General features: G+C 45.9%; 1 protein-coding gene across 1 annotated transcript; it reads left to right on the top strand.

Moving 5' to 3' along the window:
• Positions 1 to 19866: 19866 nt before the first annotated feature.
• GSX1 (GS homeobox 1) lies at positions 19867 to 21098 on the top strand. The gene is made up of 2 exons (XM_031615627.2): positions 19867 to 20254; positions 20459 to 21098. The coding sequence occupies exons 1-2, from the start codon at positions 19867 to 19869 to the stop codon at positions 20812 to 20814; spliced, it is 744 nt and encodes a 247-aa protein (XP_031471487.1). The 3' UTR covers positions 20815 to 21098.
• The last annotated feature ends 360 nt before the right edge of the window (positions 21099 to 21458 follow it).

The raw sequence follows: 21458 nt of genomic DNA, 5'->3' as shown, positions 1-21458 counted from the left end.
GAAAAAAGGGCCATCCACGATGGTGTGCTGAAACATAAGAAGTACATTTGCAAGAGGACAACAGAGAAGTAGTGCCTGTTCTGGACATAAGCACCTGGAATGGCTCACTGGGCTCTGCTGCCATTCTGAGGATCTCCCATAGTGCTGCTCCAGTCCATCCATGGCAGCTGGGATGGAGCCCCAAGGATGCTGCCAAGTAGTGCCAAGAGGGTTGTTTTACCTTGTCACCTTCTCTTTCACACCCTGTACAAAGCACCCTGTTACAGCCTGAACAGGTGGGAGCTCATGGCTTATTGTGTTAGGGAGTTCAGGAGAGTTGCATTAATCCACTTAATGGCCACGTCGCCCAACAGCCGCATTTGCCAAGCTGTGACCACAACCTAATGATGTACTACCAACATCCACGCCAAAGACAAGGCCATTTAGAGCAGAGAGACAAGCTGAGTTAGCATAAAAGAAGAGGCATCAATCACCATTCCCCCAAGACAATGGCGATAATTTAATGGCTGTTTTTTAAGAAGAACTGACACTATACAAAGATTGAGGAGAAAGGTCTGGTAGGCTTCACCTGCAGCTGAGAGCTATTTGTTCCCTTTGTGCCAACAATCAGAGCGAGGTTTGAAATGGCAATTTCTGCAGCTGGCATCATAAGTATCGAGTTATGCTCACAGCCAAAGGTTTACTTTAAATTGCTAGATTTTCTGGCTCAAACTCTCATTAGTCAAGCTTGAGTGACTTTGCTAATGAATTCACTTTCTGCCGAATTTTAAACTAATGTGCAGAGTTCTGTAGTGTGATTTTTCTTCTGCTGAAATACTTTGGGTTTTTTTTTTTTGGAATATTTTGCCTTTAGTCTACCAGTTCTACGAGTCTACCTTTTTCTACAAAGAAAGCATTTGGTTTGCAGAGACCAAATTCTTTGCAAGACTTCACAGATTTATTATACCCAGCTGAGTTGTAACCATGTGCTGCAGCTCTATATTTAACTGTATTTCGTTGGTAGGTTGTTTTGTTGCTTTTTGTTTCGGAGACGAACCAGTGCAGATATCCTTATGCATGGTATACGGTGACTCTACACAATTAAGACAAAAATTTCTGGGCAGTCGAAGTCACCAAAGTAAACTTGCTCTGAAAGTCTGCAAAAAAGTGAAGCACAGGAGTAATGTTGGAAGGGTTTCAAGCAGTCTTTTGGTCCAGACCATCACCACAAGACAAGACCACTCTCACCTTTTGAATGGAGGCTTCTCCATGCTGTCCTTAAGCACTTCCTGTGACACAGAGTGCACACGTTTCTAGCACAACTCCTCCACCTCACTGCCTATATCATTAGCAAGTGTTTTTGGTCTCTCACTGAAACCTTCTCACTGCAGTTAAATGTATCATTTCTTGTCATATATAGTCATGAAGAGTATTTTTTTCAATCTTTGCAGCAGTTCTTGGCGTATTTGAATAATATGATCAGGAAACCCCTAGCGCACAATAGAACAGCTCCAATTTCTGCATTGTGCAGCATGTTTTCTGGATGTGCTCTCACTCTTTTGTCCCCCTCAGTCCTGGCCATGTGGGACCCAGGCTGGTACCAAGCCTCATGGAGCACCCAGCAGTGTGGAGTCAGCTGGGGCCCAGCACAGCCTGTAGCACTCCTCACCAGATGTTTGGATAAACATTTCCTGTTTTGCCTGAGACCTTCTCAGGGTTTCAGCGCAAACAGCATTTTTTTTTTTTGGCTTTTGTAGTCTTCAAGGAAAATGTGGTAAATGCTTTGAAATGGGCTAGTGGAAAAAACAGCTCCATTAGAAGTCCTGCAGTGAGAGTCAACTTGATTCACCAGTCCAAAATTGTTCTCAGTTTATGTGACAGCTTCTCGTTTTTAATCCTAACCATTCTTCTAAGGGTTGCAGTCCATGCTTTGACCCGAATCTTTCCTCTGCCTCCATAAGCAGCTACTGCTTGTGTTCTGGTAACCCCTGTTAGTGATATCTGTGTGGCAAGAAGATGGTGCATCTTATTAACTATGCCAAATAATTTCTAAAGAAATTGCTGATTTTCACAGGTGTCTTCTTTTTTTAATCTTATATTATCTTCAGTGTCTGTTTCTTTCAACCAAACTCTCCCAGCATAACCTTCATGATCACGATGAATCTGAGAATAAGTTCAGTCCATCCTCTGTCCTGACCCAGCTGTGGGCATCTTGCAGGACTTTCAAGCTTAATTCAGTCCATCTACAGACCACAGCTACCCCCAGAGGGTGGCAATGACAAGAAAATTTCATGCAACATTGAAATGTGAAGCAGGCAGTTTGGTGGGAAGTATCTCATCCATGCTGTGGGACAGCACTGGGTCAATGCAGTACAGGTAACACTTAGAACTGCAAGTTCACCTCCAAAGTTTTTTTGTGTCTTGTCAGTATGAAGATGAGATTGTTTTGGTTTTACATGTAGGTTTCAGGCACCAATGAAAATGTAGCTTCAGCACAGCCTTGATATAAGGTTCTGCTATGCTCATTTCTAGTACTGAGCCTATATTCAGCTGCAAAGTTGGGTTGTGTCTGCACTGGAAAGACTTTGGAGGAGAAAGAATCACCCATATCAGCATGTTTATCCCAGCAGTATTGAATATCTATCCAGATCTTTCCAAGTTCCTCAGTCCATTTCACTGCTGAGCAGTGCTATTTATAAGGGAGCAGCCTGCAGTGATGCCATTACTAATCCCACTGGGAAGAGATCACAGAATCACACAGAATCGCAGAATCACCAAGGTTGGAAAAGACCTAGAAGATCATCCAGTCCAACCATCCACCCGTCACCAATAGCTCTCACTAAACCATGTCCCTCAACACAAAATCCAAACGTTCCTTGAACACCTCCAGAGTTGGTGACTCCACCACCTCCCTGGGCAGCCCATTCCAGTGCCTGCCCATTCTTTCAGAAAAGTAGTATTTCCTAACTGAAATTCCAGTTTAGCCTGAATTTCCCCTGGTGCAGCTTGAAGCCATTCCTTCTGGTCCTATCACCAGTTACACAAGAGAAAAGGCCAACACCCAGCTCACTGCAACTTCCCTTCAGGTAGTTATAGAGAGCAATAAGGTTTCCCCTGAGCCTCCTCTTCTCCAGACTGAACAATCCCAGCTCCTTCAACTGCTCTTCATAAGGCCTGTGCTCCAGACCCCTCACCAGCTTTGTTGCCCTTCTTTGAACACGCTCCAGGGCCTCAATGTCTTTCTTGCAGTGAGGGGCCCAGAACTGGACACGGTACTGGAGGTGCGGCCTCACCAGAGCTGAGTACAGGGGGAAAATGATGGGAAGGGAAGCGAAGGGAAGGGAAAGAGGAGGGGAGAAGAGGGAAGGGGAAGGGGAGGGGACTTGGTTTTGGGTGGCTAAAAGTTGGCTTGATGTTATGAGTAGTATTTATTGCCGTATAATTTACTATATACTAACCAGGTGGAAATACAATTTAAAATAATAAGATGGAAAAAGCAAAAGAGAAAGCAGAAGAGAAATAAAGTGAAAGAGAAAGTGGAAGGACAGAAGAGAGGAGGAGAGGAGAGGAGAGGAGAGGAGAGGAGAGGAGAGGAGAGGAGAGGAGAGGAGAGGAGAGGAGAGGAGAGGAGAGGAGAGGAGAGGAGAGGAGAGGAGAGGAGAGGAGAGGAGAGGAGAGGAGAGGAGAGGAGAGGAGAGGAGAGGAGAGGATCTTCTAGTCCAACTGTCCAAACATTCAGAACATTCTCAGGGGTGTTTCAGTTGCTTTAGAAGTTGATGTAATTAGTGTATCTGAATACTCCCTATTTCCTACCATGTTCTTTCATGTCCTGTTACTTCCAGTCTCCCATATAAGAGGCTGGAGACAAACAAAAAATGCTTCTTACTCATTCTGCTTGTTCATTTGTGCAAGAAAGGTGCATTCCTACATGGCCTACTCAGAATCAGAATCATAGAATCAGAATTGCTCAGTTTGGAGAAGACCTTCAAGATCATCAAGTCCAACCACAACCTAACCATAGTACCCTAACTCTAACAACCCTCCACTAAATCATGTCCCTGAGCACCACATCCAAACGGTTTTTAAACACATCCAGGGATGGTACTCAACCTATATGAGAGAAGCACTGCCCATAATAAGCATCCTTCCCTTGTACAGTGATGGGGTATTGGAAGCCACATAGAAAGCGCTGATCTCTTCTGCTTTTCAAAGAAGATAAGTCAAGGGCTTGCAGTGCCAGATCACCTCTTTCAGCTACCTCCAGCAAGGACAGTGGCTGTTATGTTGCCTTGTTGTTCTCAGGTATGATTTTATGGTGTTATATCTTGAGCAGTGGGACTTCAGAATTACATAAGTCTTGGCACTCTTTTAAATATTTGTTCTATAGATTGCCCTAGGTTTTTAAAGTGCCAGATCAGGAAATTGAGCTAATTGCCCTCATTCATTCTTCCTTTCTTTCTTAGCTACTGAACTGCTAACAAGAACATTAAGAGCAGTGTGAGACTTCTGATTGTGCTGAAAATATAAATTATTCCCACCTGCTTTGCATAGAGGACTATGGATGAGTGCTTTATGTAAACTTTATAAAAGCAAATCTCAACTGTGATTGTCATAACCATGAGAGCAATTAATCCTTGTGATAACTTGTGGCTGAGTCACAGAAACCTTGGACAAAGACCAAGACCTTGCAGCAGGCAGCAGGTGAAGTGTTTGGGCCACCTCAGTGGTGTGCTCATGCAGCCCATACTGCTTGGCAGTTGAACTGAGACAAGCTGAGCCAACAGAAATCCTCAAAGAACCAGGAGGGGAAATATTCCAGACTGTTCAGTTCCTGCATGACCTGTCACACCACCCATATCATCATGTGTTTTTTTTGGCTACCTCAAACTCTTTTTATCACATCTCCCCAGAGACAGTCATCAAGAAAGCTAAAGCCATGTATGGTACACTAATGTGGGCTCCTGTGCCCAATAATCCAGGAGGCTAATGTAGATTTATGTACATTCCTGTATGAGTATAAATCAGAAGTAATTCTACTGAAGTTGCAGCATTTAATTCCCAGGATTTGCATCAGAAATGCTGGTTCAGACAAACCCAGAGCTTTAACACCCTGTTGTTAGAGACAACATAACCCTCTAGAAAGACAACATGAAATAAGGGTGCTTGCTGAAACAGTATTTTGTCTTCAGTTAAATTTTCTCTCTTCCATGCCATCAGCTGCTCTTCTATGAGATTGCTACACTTGTTCTGAAACATTATCATTTCCAAGATTAGTGTGAAAGCAGGTATAATCCAGAGTGTTCTTACTTATATTAGAGCTGTAACTAGGCTTTCCAAGCAAACCAGATGAAGCCATGAGGAGACGGTGTGGAACAACACATCACTTGCACAAATATTTAAGCTTTGGCCAAAAGAGTAATAGTGACACTAGTATTGTTCATTTGATAAAATGCATGGAAATATCTGGATTGGACAAATGCATAGCAAATCGTTTCAGCTTTTTCTAAGGAAGTTTATCAGATTTGACTATCAATCATCCATGTTGACCAAGGATAGAGCGTCTTTGCAATAAATGTTCATGCTTGTCGTCATTAACATCATTTAGATTTTAGACTTTTTCTAATTAAGAAAGGTTCCCACCAGCAACAGCAAAAATCTCTACCACCTCTTTCATTATCTCAGCCTTTCTTCCCTTTAATTACTATTGAGCTCCTGGCTGATTAAATTAGTTTTTTTAGGCCTTTTCTGAAATCTTAGGGAAATTATCTAAAAATCATGAAATCAATTCCCTTACGCTGTTTTAATCTTTTATGTTTTGGGCTCTGAGAGGGACGGGCGGACAAGTGCAGCCCCTCCGAAAAGTGTGCAGCACTAGACTGCTTGCCAGCCTTCTATTGCCTTTGTGGACCATCTGGGTCAATTTCCTTCCAACTAAATGAAATGCAAATAAAAATTCCAGCAGTTTTTCAGCTGCAGGCTGCCCAGCTGATTAGCATGACAGAGGCCGGGAGATGAGGCCTGACCCTGTGCACTTCCCCTCATCTCATTAAGTTGTAACTCTACCGTGGCTGCATTCATGGTGTTTATTGACGCTGAAAGGCGTCTTTATCCAAAACTAGCTAAATTCACATTCAGAGTTTTTCCATGAAGGCTTGCCTGCTACAGCATCCACATGAAAGTGAACCTATTGTAGCTTGGTGATGTGTCCTGCTGATTCCTTAACAATCTGAGCTTTCTCCAAAAATGTTAGATTCACAAGTTTAAGTTCCAAAAAGGAAAAAAAAAAAATACCACCATAAGACCCAAAGGTTTTAATAACTCAGTAGTTTAAAATGCTAAGAGTATAAGTATTCTTCATTCTGATGATGATGGTGTGAATATTAAACCCATACATGTGAGGAGACAATTCAGCCAAAATACAGTAGTAAGAGAGTGTCTGTATCAATTAGGACCACAGACAACAGGGTATTGTGCTTATCCTCACATCCATCAGCAGGGAGAGTGATACAGGATTCAAGATGGCAACACCTTCTGCAGTTTACAGTGCTCTGAGAGTCACAGTTGGGCAATGGAGAGAAATAAACCTTACAACTATCCACTAACCCATGTCTTGTCACAACTGTTATGATGGAGTGATGGCACTGGTGGACCAAGGAAAGGCAATTGATGTCTGGAAGATGTTAGGAAGATGTTAGTAAACTGATGTTAGGAAGAAAGTCTTCGCTCAGAGGGCACTGATGCACTGGAACATGCTGTTTAGAGAAGCTGTGGATGCCCCATCCCCGGAGGTGTTCAAGGCCAGGCTGGTGGGCTCCTGGGCAGCCTGGTCTGGTGATTGGCAATTCTGCTTAACTAGATGATCTCTGAGATCCCTTTCAACCCAAGCCATTCTATGATTCCATGATTCTATGATACAGGATGACATCACAGTCTGTGCAAAAAAAAAAGGAAGAATATTGCAACATCTCTATTCAGTGGTCATATGAATCAGAGAATATTTTGTGATTCCATTAAGGAATTCAACAATAATTTGGCCTTGCTTCTGCTGAGACTTATCAGCTTATCTGCTAATGTGTTGACTTCATACATACGGAGCTGGAGAAAACATGTTTTTGACCTGAGGAGCAATGCACCATGCTTGGGCAGGGAAATTCAGTTTTTAAAATTCATTATGCATGAATGCTCTCCCATTGAATGACAGGTCACCATGAACATTACAACTACTTTCTGTATGAGTAACCATAATCTTACTGAACATTTGGATATTCTGATAATTTCCATACATTTTCAATTATATCTTCGTTAGTGTAGCTTTGCCAACCGTTCCACAGATCCATGTGAGGTTGCAGACAGGTGGAACGAACACCTCAGTGCTTGGCCATCATTCCAGGCAAGAGTCTGCAAGTCAGATGAAAACTGCTCGAAAGTATTGTCCCTGCAAAAGCTCAAGCCGTGTCTGAGTGTCTTCAGTGCACCATCTTCTGGGTGCACCCTGGTTTTGGTGTTTTATTGAGCAAGTTTCATGAAGTTTCATTCTCAGAGGTAAAAAAAAAAAATCTAAAAAGAGGCAGAGAAATGCCTTCTTGTCTGATCTGCACTGATGTGAACTTCATTTGTTACTGGGCTTTCATTTGAACTGATAACATTTTAGCAGTTATCTCCTGAGGAAACAAAGTGGTGCCTTTCTTATCAGTAGCTATAATATGGTTTGTGTTTGTTGTGTTTTGTTGTCAGTCATGACAACTTTAAAGCCAGACTACTGTGTTACAAAGTGTGATTTTAAATTGCCACCCATGATAACTGCTAATGGTGTGAGGAGTCACGAACAGAGGACTGCTGTGCTCCAGGGTAAAGCAAAAACACCACATGCAATGGCATTTTGTCTCAAGCTATAACTCACTGCAAAGGCAGAACTTTATGTTTCTGACATACAGATTTGAGTGGAAAAATGATTGAGAATCCTTCAAAGATTTTGCTTTAGAAATTCAGAATGTTTTAATTTCAAAATTAATTTTAATTCAATAAAGTGAAAGCATTGCAATAAATAGTTAGGTAATGATAAAATATATATTCAGCTTGGATATCAGGAAAAATTTCTTCTCAGAAAGAGCAGTGAGGTATTGGCACAGGCTGCCCAGGGGGGTGGTGCAGTCACCTCCATGGAGGCGTTCAAGAGCCTGGTGGATGTGGCACTGAGGGACGTGGGCAGTGGTCATGGTGGGGATGGGTTGGAATGGGACTTGGTCTTAGAGATCTTCTCCAACCTTAATTATTCTGTGATTCTATGATATGTGCTACAGTAACACCAGTATTGGAATATAACTATCAAATAATAACCTCTGGAATTTATTAGAAGTGTGTGTTTTAGAGTGTTAGTAGTATGGAATAATAAAGTTGAGCCAAATCCCTACAACCTCTTCTAACAGAGAATTTGTCAGGCTTGGTATCCTTCTTGGACAGATGTTGATTTTTACAAAGTTGCCTTTATGAGATTGAGTTGTCAGTAGGAGTTTTCAACCAGGTTGTTCTGTCATCTCTGTTATCTATCAAAAAATAGGAGCTGGTGGTTGTTTCATCTGGGAAGGTGAAGGCAATAATGGTTGTGATTTCTTCTTTACCATGTTAGATTATTTATTTATAAAGTACAATGCAAATATTCTTTGTTAAAGCATGAGGATGGTGGTGAGGGAATGCTCTTACACACATACAGGACATGGTAAATGTGAACAAAGTGTTTTTAAAGATTCAAAGCCAAGATAACGTGGATATATTTATTAGAAGAAATTCTAAAATCTGTTTGTTGTATCTTCAACAATGTTATCTTCAGCCATTTTGTTGATTTTAAGATTATTAGAATGTAGGCAGCTACAATCAGGAGTTTAGCAGGGTCCAAGGCAACAGAAAGCAGCCATGGCATCCTAACTTGAGAAGAATTTGAAAGATGGCCACTAGCAGATAAAATACAGCAGAAAGAAAGAAAAAGAAAAAAAATCTTCACTTTTGTTATTACAGACATTACTTCTGGAAGCTGAACTTATTATCCACCAGTGTCTGGAGCTGCTTATGTTGCTTATCTTGGAGATGAGAGGCAGCAGTGCTGTCTGGCCTTGTGCTCAATCTGAATTGCATTCGGCACCAGTAAAGACAGTGTCTTATCAAGAAAACTAAGAAAACTGAGCTTACTCCCCAGAACACAAAGCAGGGAGCCTACAGGTGTGCAATTCTGTACACTGACCAATAGGAAGCATGCAAAAGAGCAAAATAACACCCTTTTCTTTTCTTCTGGGGCAAATTCCCAGTGCTTTCTCCAAATCACATGGCAGGCCTTTACAATAAATAAAAAAGACATGGTCAGAAAAAGTTTTTTTCTTGGAATGTCCACCTTACTATTATTTGATTGTGTGTTTTGTTCATGAACACCTTGTATGCTCAATCCAAAACTCAGTGCTACAGAGCAGTGGGCTGACCAGAAGTGGGAACGTGGGTTCTTCAAAAGAGAAATGCTAAGCTGTATGGATCTAGCCATCACTGACAGGGCAGTACACTTCTCTTAGTATGTTAGTTTTGCCATATGTTCCACTGTTGTAGTATTTCACCTTTGAGATGTGACCTTTGAATCTTTCCATACATTTAATAGAATCATGCTGCTGTAGGTGACTGTGGTAGGACCAAGTGTGAAGATCATGTACTTCAGTGTAGGCATTATCCCTGAGCTCCATGTCTCACAGCTGTTGGGAGTGGAGATGTCCTCAATATAGCTGATAACAAAGAGGGGTTCTGCAGATACATTGATCAGAAAAGGAAGGACAAGGAGAGTGTAACCCACTCTGAAAATGAGAAGGGAGAAATGGCAACAACAGACATGGAGAAGGCTGAGGCATTCAATGAGTTCTTTGCCTCAGTCTCCACTGACAATGAGGCTGCCCATGTCTCCCATGTCCCTGAACCTCTAGGTGAGGGCATGAGGGAGCAAAATCCTTTATACTGCAAGCAAAGAGCAAGTTCAAGACCAGCTGACAAGGCTGCACGTGTACAAGTCTATGGGTCCCATGCATCCCAGGGTCCTGAAGGAAATCATACCTGAAAAGTTGTGGCTATCAGGTTAAGTCCCAGTGAGTGGAAAAAGATAAACAACTCTCCAGTCTCCAAGAAAGGGAAAAGAGAAGATCTGGGCCAGTGAGTCTCACCTCCATGCCTGGGAAGATCATGATGGTTGGACCATGATGGTTGGACTAGATGATCTTATAGGTCGTTTCCAACCTTGTGATTCTATCATTCTACATAACAGATCCTCCTGGAAACTACATTAAGGTACATGAAGGATGAGCAGGAGACCCAAGACAACCAGCAAGGCTTCAGCAAGGGCAGATCATGTTACCAATAACATAGACATAACATAGTGGGATTGGGTGCTGATGGACGAAAGTCTAGATATGAGCCAGCACTGTGAACCCGCCACTTCAATAGGTCAACAGTATCTTGGGCAGCATTAAAAGAGGGGTGGCCAGCTGGGAGAAGGAGCTGATTGTCCCTCTCTACTCTGCCCTCATGAGACCCATCTGGAGTATTGTGTCCAGGCCTAGGGTGCTGAGTACAAGAAGGATGCAGAGCTTCTGGAGTCGGACCAGAGGAGGACCATGAAAATGCTTTGAGAACTGGAGTGCCTCTCCCTATGAAGAAGGTATGAGAGAGCTGGGCTTGTTTAGCTTGGAGAAGAGAAGGCTCTGGGGAGACCTTGTTGCAGCCTTCCAGTACTTGAAGGGAGCTTACAAGAAGGAGGGAAATAGACTTTTTACTTGATCTGATAGTGAGAGGACAAGGGGAAAAGGTTTAAAATTAAAAGAGGGGGCATTTAGATTAAATATTAGGAGGAAATTCTTTACTCAGAGGGTGGTGAGGCACTGGCACAGGTTGTCCAGAAAAGCTGTGGATGCCCCATCCCTGGAGGCATTCAAGGCCAGATTGGATGGAGTCCTGGGTGGCCTGATCTGAAGGGTGGCAGACAGACCATGGGAGGGATACTGGAAACGGATGGTCTTTAGGATCCCTTCCAACCCAAACCATTCTATGATTCTATGCTTTTATACTTCAGTACAGTCCATGGATCCTAGAGAACAGTCCTTCTTCCTAAATTCAGCACTCACATTTAATACTGTGGGATCAATCACAATTCAACCTCAGCCTAACTAACAAAACAGAAACATTCTATTATTTTGAAATACGTCTGTATTACTCCCATTCTGGTGCACTGTTCACTGTTGTATTGTCCTTTGTCTTCATTTTTGTTCTGGTGAAGATTGACCTGTTTTTGGGTTGGACCTGAACACTTTAAATATGTTTAAAGAATCAATGAAGCTAGAAATTAACAAAGAAGCCAGTATCTGGGGATACTCTAGGTCATCTATATAGTCCATTACATGGAATAAATTTAATTAATAATAAACATCAAACCATTCAAGTGAGTAAAGGAAGAGTCATTTTTAAGGGTACTCTAAGACTGGCACTGAACTCTAGATCAGCAAGAACAAACCAACAAGTGTAAAAAAATAAGCATGTTTCTCTCCTCGTCTAAAATTAGCTCATTTTGTTGCTTTCACTGATCCATACATATAATCAAATCTTAAGACTGAATACGATGCCTCTGTTGGACTCTGCAATGTATGTGAATTCTCGCAAGCATCAGCATTAACAAAAGAAATTATGTCAGTATGAGAACGAATCAGCTCAAGATTTTTAAAGTGCTCAGCAAATGACCTCAATATTGCATGAACTTGCATAGTTTTTATATAGATTCTATGTTAATAATTTATGAATTAGTAGTCATTGATAAGGCAACACCTGTGATGCATATTCCTAAATTCATTTTTTCAAAGAGATCTCTCACATGTAGAAGGGCAGGCACATGCAGGAAACTTTGCAGCCTTGGGAGTAGCTATGACAGTGTTCGTGGTGTGAGGGGCCACATCTTCAACATGGAATGCCTACACAAAGCACTGATGAAGACATGGGCCCACGTTCTCTCTTTCATCATCAAGTTTTGGCATCTGCACCTTTCCGAAGTCCAAGAGCAAGGTGTACATTCCAAATGCTCCACCATTCCTATGTGCCTGAGACCAAAGTCCAAACCATCTCAGAGGCCTTCTCTCTTCTGTGGCTCATCATTCTTCACCCTTAGCCTCTCCACAGCCACAGAGCAGAGGCACGAGCTGTGACTGTTTACCAAATGGCTGTGTTCACACTCCTAGCAGAGCCCCTGAAAAGGTGCTGTTTTGTGTTCAATTCCCAGTGCCTTATCGCAGACAGCTGATATTTCCCCTCCTGTCTCCGAGAGTTTTGTTCATCAAAGCAGCAGCCAGTGTTGTTTTATGATGTAGCTGTATGACTACCATGCGTGTGCTCAGCATGGCTGCCTCATTTATCACTGCTCAGCCTTCACACTGGGACATCATCCATCACTGCCTCCTTAGAGCACAGCCAGAACCTGGTCTGTGCTGCTGCCCTAGCCCAGAGTCATGTGAACACTCCTCAGCAGGTCCCTTTGTCCTGAGGCTGCTATTTTTTTTCCTGGAAATGTGACGTCTTCTATTTAGTTCCCAACCAAAAGTCTGGAGTAGAAAACCAAACTTCAAAATTCAATTGACTGTGCCTAATGGAGGGGATTTTAATTTGTAGCCCTTGACCCTTTTCTATTATCAGTGGAAATAAAGACCTTTTTTGTTTCATATTTGCAGCTAATGGCAAAAGAAAAATTTTAAGATTTTAATTTTTTGATTCTTATCATGATCTCCATGTCCACTGATAAACCATGAATAATCACTGTTTGAGAAAAGCAGTTCTATGAGCAATCTAGAAAGTGGACAAAGGAACCTTTGAAACTATTTCATATGCAGGACAAAAAAAGCTTGGGAATACATTTGTGTCAGCTTCTCTTCTTGTGCTACAGAAAGACAAGTGTCCTTTTTATTGCATTCAATAATTGTATTGCACTTATGGATTTGTCTCTCCCAGACCTGTTCATTCTACCCAAATGATAAAACTATTAAATAAAACCAAAACAATGACTGAAAATGCTACCCAATGTAAAAGCTGTAAATCTAGAGATTTCTCCTACTCCTAGAGTCATCAAAGAGGAAAACTCCATTGGTTTTATGAAGATTGCATATTAAAGTAGATGTACTGTATCTACCAAGAGAGTGGTGAGGTGCTGGAACAGGCTGCCAGAGTGGTTGTGGATGCCCTGACCCTAGAAGTGTTCAAGGCCAGATTGGATGGTGCCCCAGGCAGCCTGGTCTAGTATTAAATGGGGAGGTTGGTGGCCCTGCATGTGGCAGGGGAGTTGGAGTTTCATGATCCTTGAGGTCCCTTCCAAGCCTGACCATTCTGTGATTCTGTGATTGTACTGAACTAAACATGGAAATGGGTTTTCACTTGTTTCTGTGATTTAATATCCTTGCTGTTTAATGTCATTCTATTTCTTGGACACTGCTGTGGCATGCATGTGGAGGTGGTAGGTGGGACTCGTGTACCTCATAATTCTCTCTCTGGGATTTAGCTTTCTGTAGTTGAAGAAATGCTGAGTGATGTACCAGAAATTCACACTTATGGGAGTAGAATAAACAGCATTTCTGTTTTAGATGGACTATTTTCTCATTGTATCTCAAGTTTTCATCTGCTTGATAACTTGGAAATGAAGGCATGGGCTCAGCATGGGGACCTTGGGTGGGCTGGCTAAGTAGAAGATGTGCTTGATCATAAAGACATGTGCCTTTCACCTTTCAGCAGTGTGCCTACACCAGCATTAATTCACTGCAGTAGAGATGGGCGCGTAGCCTGAAGTGACCAGTACAGCAGCCCCTGCTTCTATTTTGTTTTCAGATGAGTTTATTTTTGAGTGAGCTTCAGAATGTTCCCCTGAGTGAAATGTTCTCAGTGTGATGCTCAAGGGGCCAATAATTGGATCAGGTCCCTATCTCCATCCCTAAGGGCTGGAGGGATCCTTTTGGAGAAAAGTGAAATCAACCAAGTAGTTTGGAGACCACTTGATGCGCTTCTTGTCCAGAGCTTCCATTATGCTTTACTGCAGATCACTGATGAAGATGGAACTGAGCCTGGGGAACATCTCCAGTAACAGCTTCCAGCCAGATGCAGCCCCATTCACTGCAGCCCTTTGAGCTACAGCCAGTTCATCTCTCAGCATAACATGAACCTGTTCATCCCACAGCTGGACAGTCTGCCCAGAAGGATGCTGTGAGGGATGGGGGAGAATGACTGGACTGTGTTCCAGGGATTCCCAGGAAGTCAGAATGGGAAGCACAGCATTGTGAAGATAAACAAGGAAGGAAGAGGTTCTAAGGCTTCTGCCCTTTCTTTCTCATGTTGGTATGGAGAATAGCACAAACCAAATTCACTGGAGAGTGAGTAACAGCAAAACACTGAAAAACATTGCAAGGTGATGCTACTTGAAGGCCCGCAGGAAGTGAAGGCTGTTCTTCCTCTGACCTGAAAGCCCATTTGATCAGGAAGCTGAAGAAAGCATAGATGTGGTGTTTTTTTCCCCTTGCAAGGACCCACAGCCTGTGAATTCTGGTGCTGGTTGGAGGCTGAGAGGTGGAAAATGCCAGGAGTCTTCCACTGTGCCTGTCTGCCAGGAGGGTGACCAACAGAGTGGAGAAATAACAGAGCGTGTACGTACATTTGTCTGAGAAAATAAAAAGAAAAAAACAGGACATGCGTGTGAACAGAAACATTTTTATGAAAACGTTTGTATTTTTTCAAGATTCTCCAGATGTGGAAGACAAAGGTCTAAAAGCAAAAGAGTGTGAGGCACAAGTCCTATTTGTGAGAGTCAGGCTCTGAGGAGAACTGACAGGCCCAGAACAGACTGCATCGACTAGGAATCCAGGCTCTGTAAATGGTTGCATTGGTGAAGTAGAGATGCCAGGTTTGTGAGGTGCTACAGCCCCTGAGCCACAGCTGTGGGACTTCTTGCCATGGCAAAATCCCAGCCTTAACTAACAGGTTTTCCTCTGCCTATTGATTTCCCTGGTAGAATCAGAGAAGACAACACAAATCTCACATCATCAGATGATGACTTTGGGCACAGCAAGGCTGAATTTGTGCACTGACTTCTGCTGCACATGTGTCTTGTACTGGATAAGTTTAAAAAGTGGTTCACCTGTTCCAGTAACACAAGCCTAGAGTAATTCCCATTGCACCACTGAGTTATACTAAGATACAGGGAAGTAGGATGTGGTTTGTGGGCTTTACTTGCATTTAGAATACAGAAAAACAGGAGCAGTACAGTCACATACATTTATGATAAGCTGACTTGGCTCTTCATGCTGATGTTTTTAGCTAAAGCTTTTTTGTATCTCTAAAAACATCCTGCTGTGAATTGGAAAATTTCCATGCAGATAGAAGGAGGTTAACAAATGGATCTACTCAACCTGCAGGATATGGTTTCTACAAAATATTGGTACAATACAGTCATATATGGCCATACATTCCCATCCTGTACACTTGGTTGATCTATTTAATAATATAACACACTAGTTCGTGTTCAGACAGTCAGATGCAAACACAGATAACATAACACATCCTGAATACTGTCTTTAAAAGTAGTTTTAAGCCTTCAAAATGCAATGAGAAGATGAAAATGATCTCAGTGTTTCTTTTCCCAGTGTCCTGCTAGGACTGGAAAGTTGGAGGAGTTAGCACATCTTGGTGCCTTACATGAGCTGAATAAACATCTCAGATAGTCATTTCACATTCATGTGCAATAATCACTTGAGGAATGTATTATTTTCCAACATTAAAGAAAGGAGCAAGTTGCACAGTCTTCTTCTGCAACATCCAGGCTCTGCTTTACCAGCTTCCCTGTCACAGAACAGCTTGCCTCTCTTTTCTCACAGGCTCCACTTTCCACATGTGATGTACCAACCACTGAGCAAACCCAAACACCTTGCCCCATTTGCTGCACTCCTCCATTGCCAGCACTGCACCAGTTTCTGCAGGTGGCTGTACAGCAGCACTGCACTGGCACAGGTTGCCCAGGAGGTGGTGGGTGGAAGTTGAAGTTGGAGGGGAACCTTAAAGGCCATCAAATCCAACTCCCTGCAATGAGCAGGAACACCTACAGCTCCACCAGGTGCTCAGAGTCTCATCCAGCCTGACCTTGAATGTCTCCAGGGGTGGGGCATCCACAGCTCTCCAGGCAACCTGTGCCAGTGCCTCACCACTCTGATAGTAAAAATAACAATATACCAATATTATACATCTCTTGCACATAAGGTTTCAGAATTGCTGCTGCAAAACCTGAGTGAAAAGGCAAAGGATATTGGATATTCCTCAAGAACAGTCTGAGAAACACAAAAACTTTCAATCAGTAAAGTCCTTGGTACAGTCAAAGGTGAGAAATGTAGCTGGACATAGGGTGGATTCTGAGTCAGAAGAACCATATCTCAAATAATTTCATAATTCAGGCAGACTTGCAGATCTCACATTCAGCTCTTTTGGAGTTCCTTGTCTTCATTCCTCTCACAGACTTCTCCATCCTTTGTATCCTTCTCTATCCCCAGGACAACACTGATTTGAAAGAGGGCTATTTTTGTGAGAGTAGCTTACATGTCCCTCCTTTTCCTGTTACATTTTCACTGGTTTTGTCCAACTGCTTCCTTGATGTCTCCTCCTGCATGAAAGGCTGAAGCAAGGAGAAGAAATAGTTCTGCATACTCGAACGTGATTGCAAGGTTCCTTTATGGACCTCATTGTCTGGAAGCATTAGGCCTGGAGAAAAGCTAAATGGCAAATCTCAACTCTAGGCATCTGTTTGTTGAAAGTGAATGAGAAAAAAAGAAGCAGGTCCTGGAAACAGGCAGCTTTGATTTGGTCCTCCTGTGGCACAGGTTTTACTGGCACAGATTAATTATTGCCCTGATAGCTTGTAATGAAAGCTAGATGAAACCAGAGAAATTACGATGGAGATGTAGAAGTGGTGCATGGGCTGTTGCTGTTAGGTTACCATGTTTATACAGTGATGATTTTGAAAGGTCAGACAAGAGTTGGAGGAAGACAAGACAATTTCATGATGTAGACAGCTGCATTTTATCTTTAGCATGGAGGAAATGGAACTAAACACAAAGAAACCTCCCGTTTCTGGAAGCCGATGCATTGGGATCACTGGAGGCCAGGAGAAAGCCAGGGAAGGATCACTCCATGCTCGTTGTGCTGTAGATGAGTTCTCCTCACTGTCTCCGAATGGCTCTGACTCTGGGGTTGCCAAACACTTCCAGCTTTGACTGATGTCAGTGCACAAAACAAACGCAGCAGTTTTCAGACATTAAGTTTTACACAAAGAGCCCACAGAACCACCTCTTGCTTGCCAGCCCTCATCACTCGGTCCCAGTGGTCCATCAGCTGTGTAAACACAAAAACCAGTTCTGCTGATAGAACAGTGAATTGTTTATTTTTTAATATATTCCTGTTTACTCAAATAAATTCCCACTGATTCTGTGACGTCTTGATTAAAGGGCTGCACAGGTACTTTGTGGGCTTGACATGTTCCTGGGTGTGTCTGCCCAAGGCACCACACGGCACAGATACCGATTTACATTTAGGTATTTGCCATTAAAACCCAGTTCTGTGCGAGGCTGGAGAGGGCTGCAGTCGCCCGCAGATCGCGAATCCTCAGCTACCGAGGATGCGGTCTCCTTGGAAATAACGCTCCCTGCAGGGAGAGCATCTCTCAGCACTACAGACTCCTGCCAGTATAAGGCAGCTCCCCTCTCCCCCCTTCGCTCCCCGCGATGTTACCCAGCCCTCCCTTCATTTCGATACCCCTCTCCCGTCGATACCCACTCAACGCCTTCCCACCCACCCCCACGTCGGGGCGATGCAGGGCCGAGGCCGGGCCCCGCTTCCCACCGGACCCCCTTCCCTCCTCACCCGGAGGAAGCACCGCACCCTGGGGTTGGGGAAAGGAGGAGGGGAGGATGAGGAGTGGGGGTTCTGCCCTCGCCCCGCAGCCCGGATCCGCCTCCCGCATCGCTCCGCCGGAGCCTCTCCGCCTTTCCCCTCTCCCGTAGCCGCGTTCGTTGAGCGGAGATCGCTCCGAGATGGCAAACGTGGGAGGTGGATCGCCCCTAAAAAAATGATGATGGTAGTAAATAAATAAATAAATAAATAAATAATGAAAAATAAAGCCGACCCGAAGCGGGGCAGCAGGGACAGGGCAGGGCGGTTTGAAGCGCCTGGATGAAAGGTCTGAGCTCGTTTCAGGCGCTCAGAAAGCGGCCCGAAGGATGCTATTTTGCCGCAGTCTGGGTTGTTTCAGCCCCCAGTTGCACAACAAACCGTTTAAACATTTCAGCACAAAACAGATTCCATTGTCGGGCTGCACATTAAAAAGTGTTATTCGCTTTGAAGTTTTTGTCTAATGGCTCTAAACTGAAAGAAAATGTTTTCCTATTACTTAATTCAATCATAGCGAAGAGGCTTGGTAAAAAGCCCACGGATTTTGCCCAAAGTGTGACAGAGTTCTCTTTGTGTTTGCTTATCCTCTGCTGTCACACACTTTAATTCGCCTCTCTTTATCTGGCATTCAAAACTTTCTTCAATGACATTCAATAAGGTCCAGCGGCTGGAAAAAAAAAACTGGTTATTTTTTGGGATATTCTTTCCCAGTGGCTTTGGGCTCGGTGTGCATTCAGGGGCCGTTAACCCTTTGCCTCCCCGCGACTCGGAGCGCTGCGGTCCGCCCCGGGCAGCAGATCGCCTCGGGCCGTCTGGGCCCCCCCCGGCGGCCGCGGCTCAGCAAGGCGATGCGCCCCGGCCCGGGGAAGGCCTTTACATGCCGAGTTCTTTACGAATGAAAACGGAATTAACCAACCCCGTTAAGGCTTTGAAGGGAAGGGCACTTGGAAATTCTTTCTAAATCTGAGTAAAAATCGAGTTTTCGCTCGCATTCGTTTTGGATCATCCCGTGCTTTTACTGTACCGATTTGTTCCCATCCCCACATTTTCAGGCTCGAGCACCGATCTCGTCTCGGCAGAAGTGCGGGGATGTCAGAGCAGCGAACCCCGCAGCGGGAGCAGCAGAACGCGGCGCTGCGCTTCCCGGGCGGTCCTTCTCCTCGTCCGAAGGAGCGGCTGTTCCCGTGCGGCGCAAATCCCCCACGCTCTGCGCTTCGTCGGCAGCGCGTCTCTTTTTCCCTTTCTTTTTCTTTCTCTTTCTTTTTTTTCTTTTTTTTCTCCCCACAGTATTAAACAGGAAGATGGGGAGCAAAGCACATTCCGATGACTCCTTTTTCCATATTTATGTCTCTCCTTCACCCCCTAACACGTCGGCCGCAAAAAGCCGTTTTGCGGGTTGTGCCCGGAACGCGGCGCGGCTCGCGGTGCTGTCTCCGGGAGCGGACAGGGGCCGTGCGGGGCCGTGCGGGAGCTCGGCGGTGCCACAGGTGGGAGAGGAGCCGGGGAGCGGCGGGGGAGCGGCGCGGCCGGCAAATAACCGAGGGGGAGCGGGCCGAGAGCTGGGCTGAAAGAGAAGGAGAGCGATAAAGAGAAAGAAAAGAATATTAAATCGCGAGAGAATGAGAAAATAACCCCGCCAAAGGGAGAGGAGGGGAGAGGCCGCCTGCTACGGCGTGGGTGGGGTCGACAAGAATAGAGTACATTATGCAGTTCATTTAGTTAACAAGGGAAATAATGAGGGAGCGTGCGGCGTGAATGCCAAGAGAAGCGGCACAGAAAGCCCATTGAGCGCCCGGCGCCGCCATCACATGGCGCGGCCGCTATTTAAGGCGGGCGGGCGCCGTTCAGCACCACTCGGGCTGGCCAGCGGCGCTGCGCGGGGGCTGCGCGGGCGCTGCGCGGGGGCTGCGCGGGGCAATGCCGCGCTCCTTCCTGGTGGACTCGCTGGTGCTGCGGGAGGCGGGCGAGAAGAAGGGCGAGGGCAGCCCCCCGCCGCCGCTCTTCCCCTACGCCGTGCACCCCTCGCACCCGCTGCCCGGGCTGCCGGCCGGCGCCTGCCACGCGCGCAAAGCCGGGCTGCTGTGCGTGTGTCCGCTGTGCGTCACCGCCTCGCAGCTGCACCCGCCGCCGCCCGCGATACCCCTGCTCAAGGCCTCCTTCCCCCCGTTCGGCTCCCAGTACTGCCATCCGCCCCTCGGCCGCCAGCAGCACTCCGTGTCCGCCGTCAGCGTGGGGCACGGCCCGGCGCTCTACCAGGGTGCCTACCCGCTGCCCGACCCCCGGCAGTTCCACTGCATTTCCGTGGGTAAGAGGCACGCGTGGGCACCGCATGCAGAGGGAGGTGGGGGGGGCGGCGTGAGGACGGAGGCTCGACGGGGCGGACGGGCGCCGCGCCCCGCTGGGTGCGCGGGGTATGCGGGCGGGGGGAAGTGGGAGAGGGGCGGCCCCCGTGGCCTTCCCGGGGAGTGCGGAGGGTGCGGTGGGTGCTGAGCTCCGCTCCGCTCCGCAGACAGCACGTCGAGCCAACTGCCCAGCAGCAAGAGGATGCGCACCGCCTTCACCAGCACGCAGCTCCTGGAGCTGGAGAGGGAGTTCGCCTCCAACATGTACCTCTCCCGGCTGCGGCGAATCGAGATCGCCACCTACCTGAACCTCTCCGAGAAGCAGGTGAAGATATGGTTCCAGAACCGCCGGGTCAAGCACAAGAAGGAAGGCAAAAGCGGATCCCACCGGGGAGGGGGGCCCGGGCACAGCTGCAAATGCTCGGCCCTTTCCACCACCAAGTGCTCGGAGGACGACGAGGACTTGCGCATGTCTCCGTCCTCTTCGGGGAAGGACGACAGAGGCCTCGCCGCCACCCCCTGACCCCCGGCTCCTCAGGGACTGTACCGGGAGAGGAGGGGGGTCCGCGCAGCCGGATGATTTTCTACCGTTTTGTATAATCCGTGTCGTTTACGAAAGACTTTCTCGCCTTTCCACACCCCCGACCCGTAGCGGCGGCCGTGCGGGCGCCCCGCTGCCAATACGGCGTTCCTCGGGACTCCCGGCGTCCCACGTCGCGCTGTCCCACCTGATGCCGGGGGTCCCCGCAGCCTCCACGGGCAGAGCCGGACCGGAGGGCAGAGAGCGCAACGCGGGGCGAGAGCGGGCAGCCGGGGAGGGTCGGGACTGTTCGGGTTCTTGTCATAATATTGGCTTTCTTTTTTTTTCCTCCCCCGCCTCCCCTCCTCCTCCAACTGTACTCTTTTGTTTGTTTGTTTGTTTTGTTCTGTTTTGACGTTGTCTCTGGTGGGCGCGCAGCTATGGCTGTACCGCCCCATCCCCGTCCCCATCACCATCCCTCCCCGGGAGATATTTATTTATTTATTTATGTGCTGAGAAACGATGATGGCGATGTTAATAATGACGATGATGTCAATAAAGGCTCCGCTGGTGGTTTATTTCCTCACACAGAGCCGTACACTGCCGCGCTCCGGGTTCCGGTACCCCCCGGGGCATTGTCTCTCCCC

Source organism: Phasianus colchicus, chromosome 1 (genome assembly GCF_987193195.1).
Source record: "Phasianus colchicus chromosome 1, bPhaCol1.hap1.1, whole genome shotgun sequence".
Taxonomy (NCBI): Eukaryota; Metazoa; Chordata; class Aves; order Galliformes; family Phasianidae; genus Phasianus; species Phasianus colchicus.
This window is presented reverse-complemented; position numbering and strand designations above follow the sequence as displayed.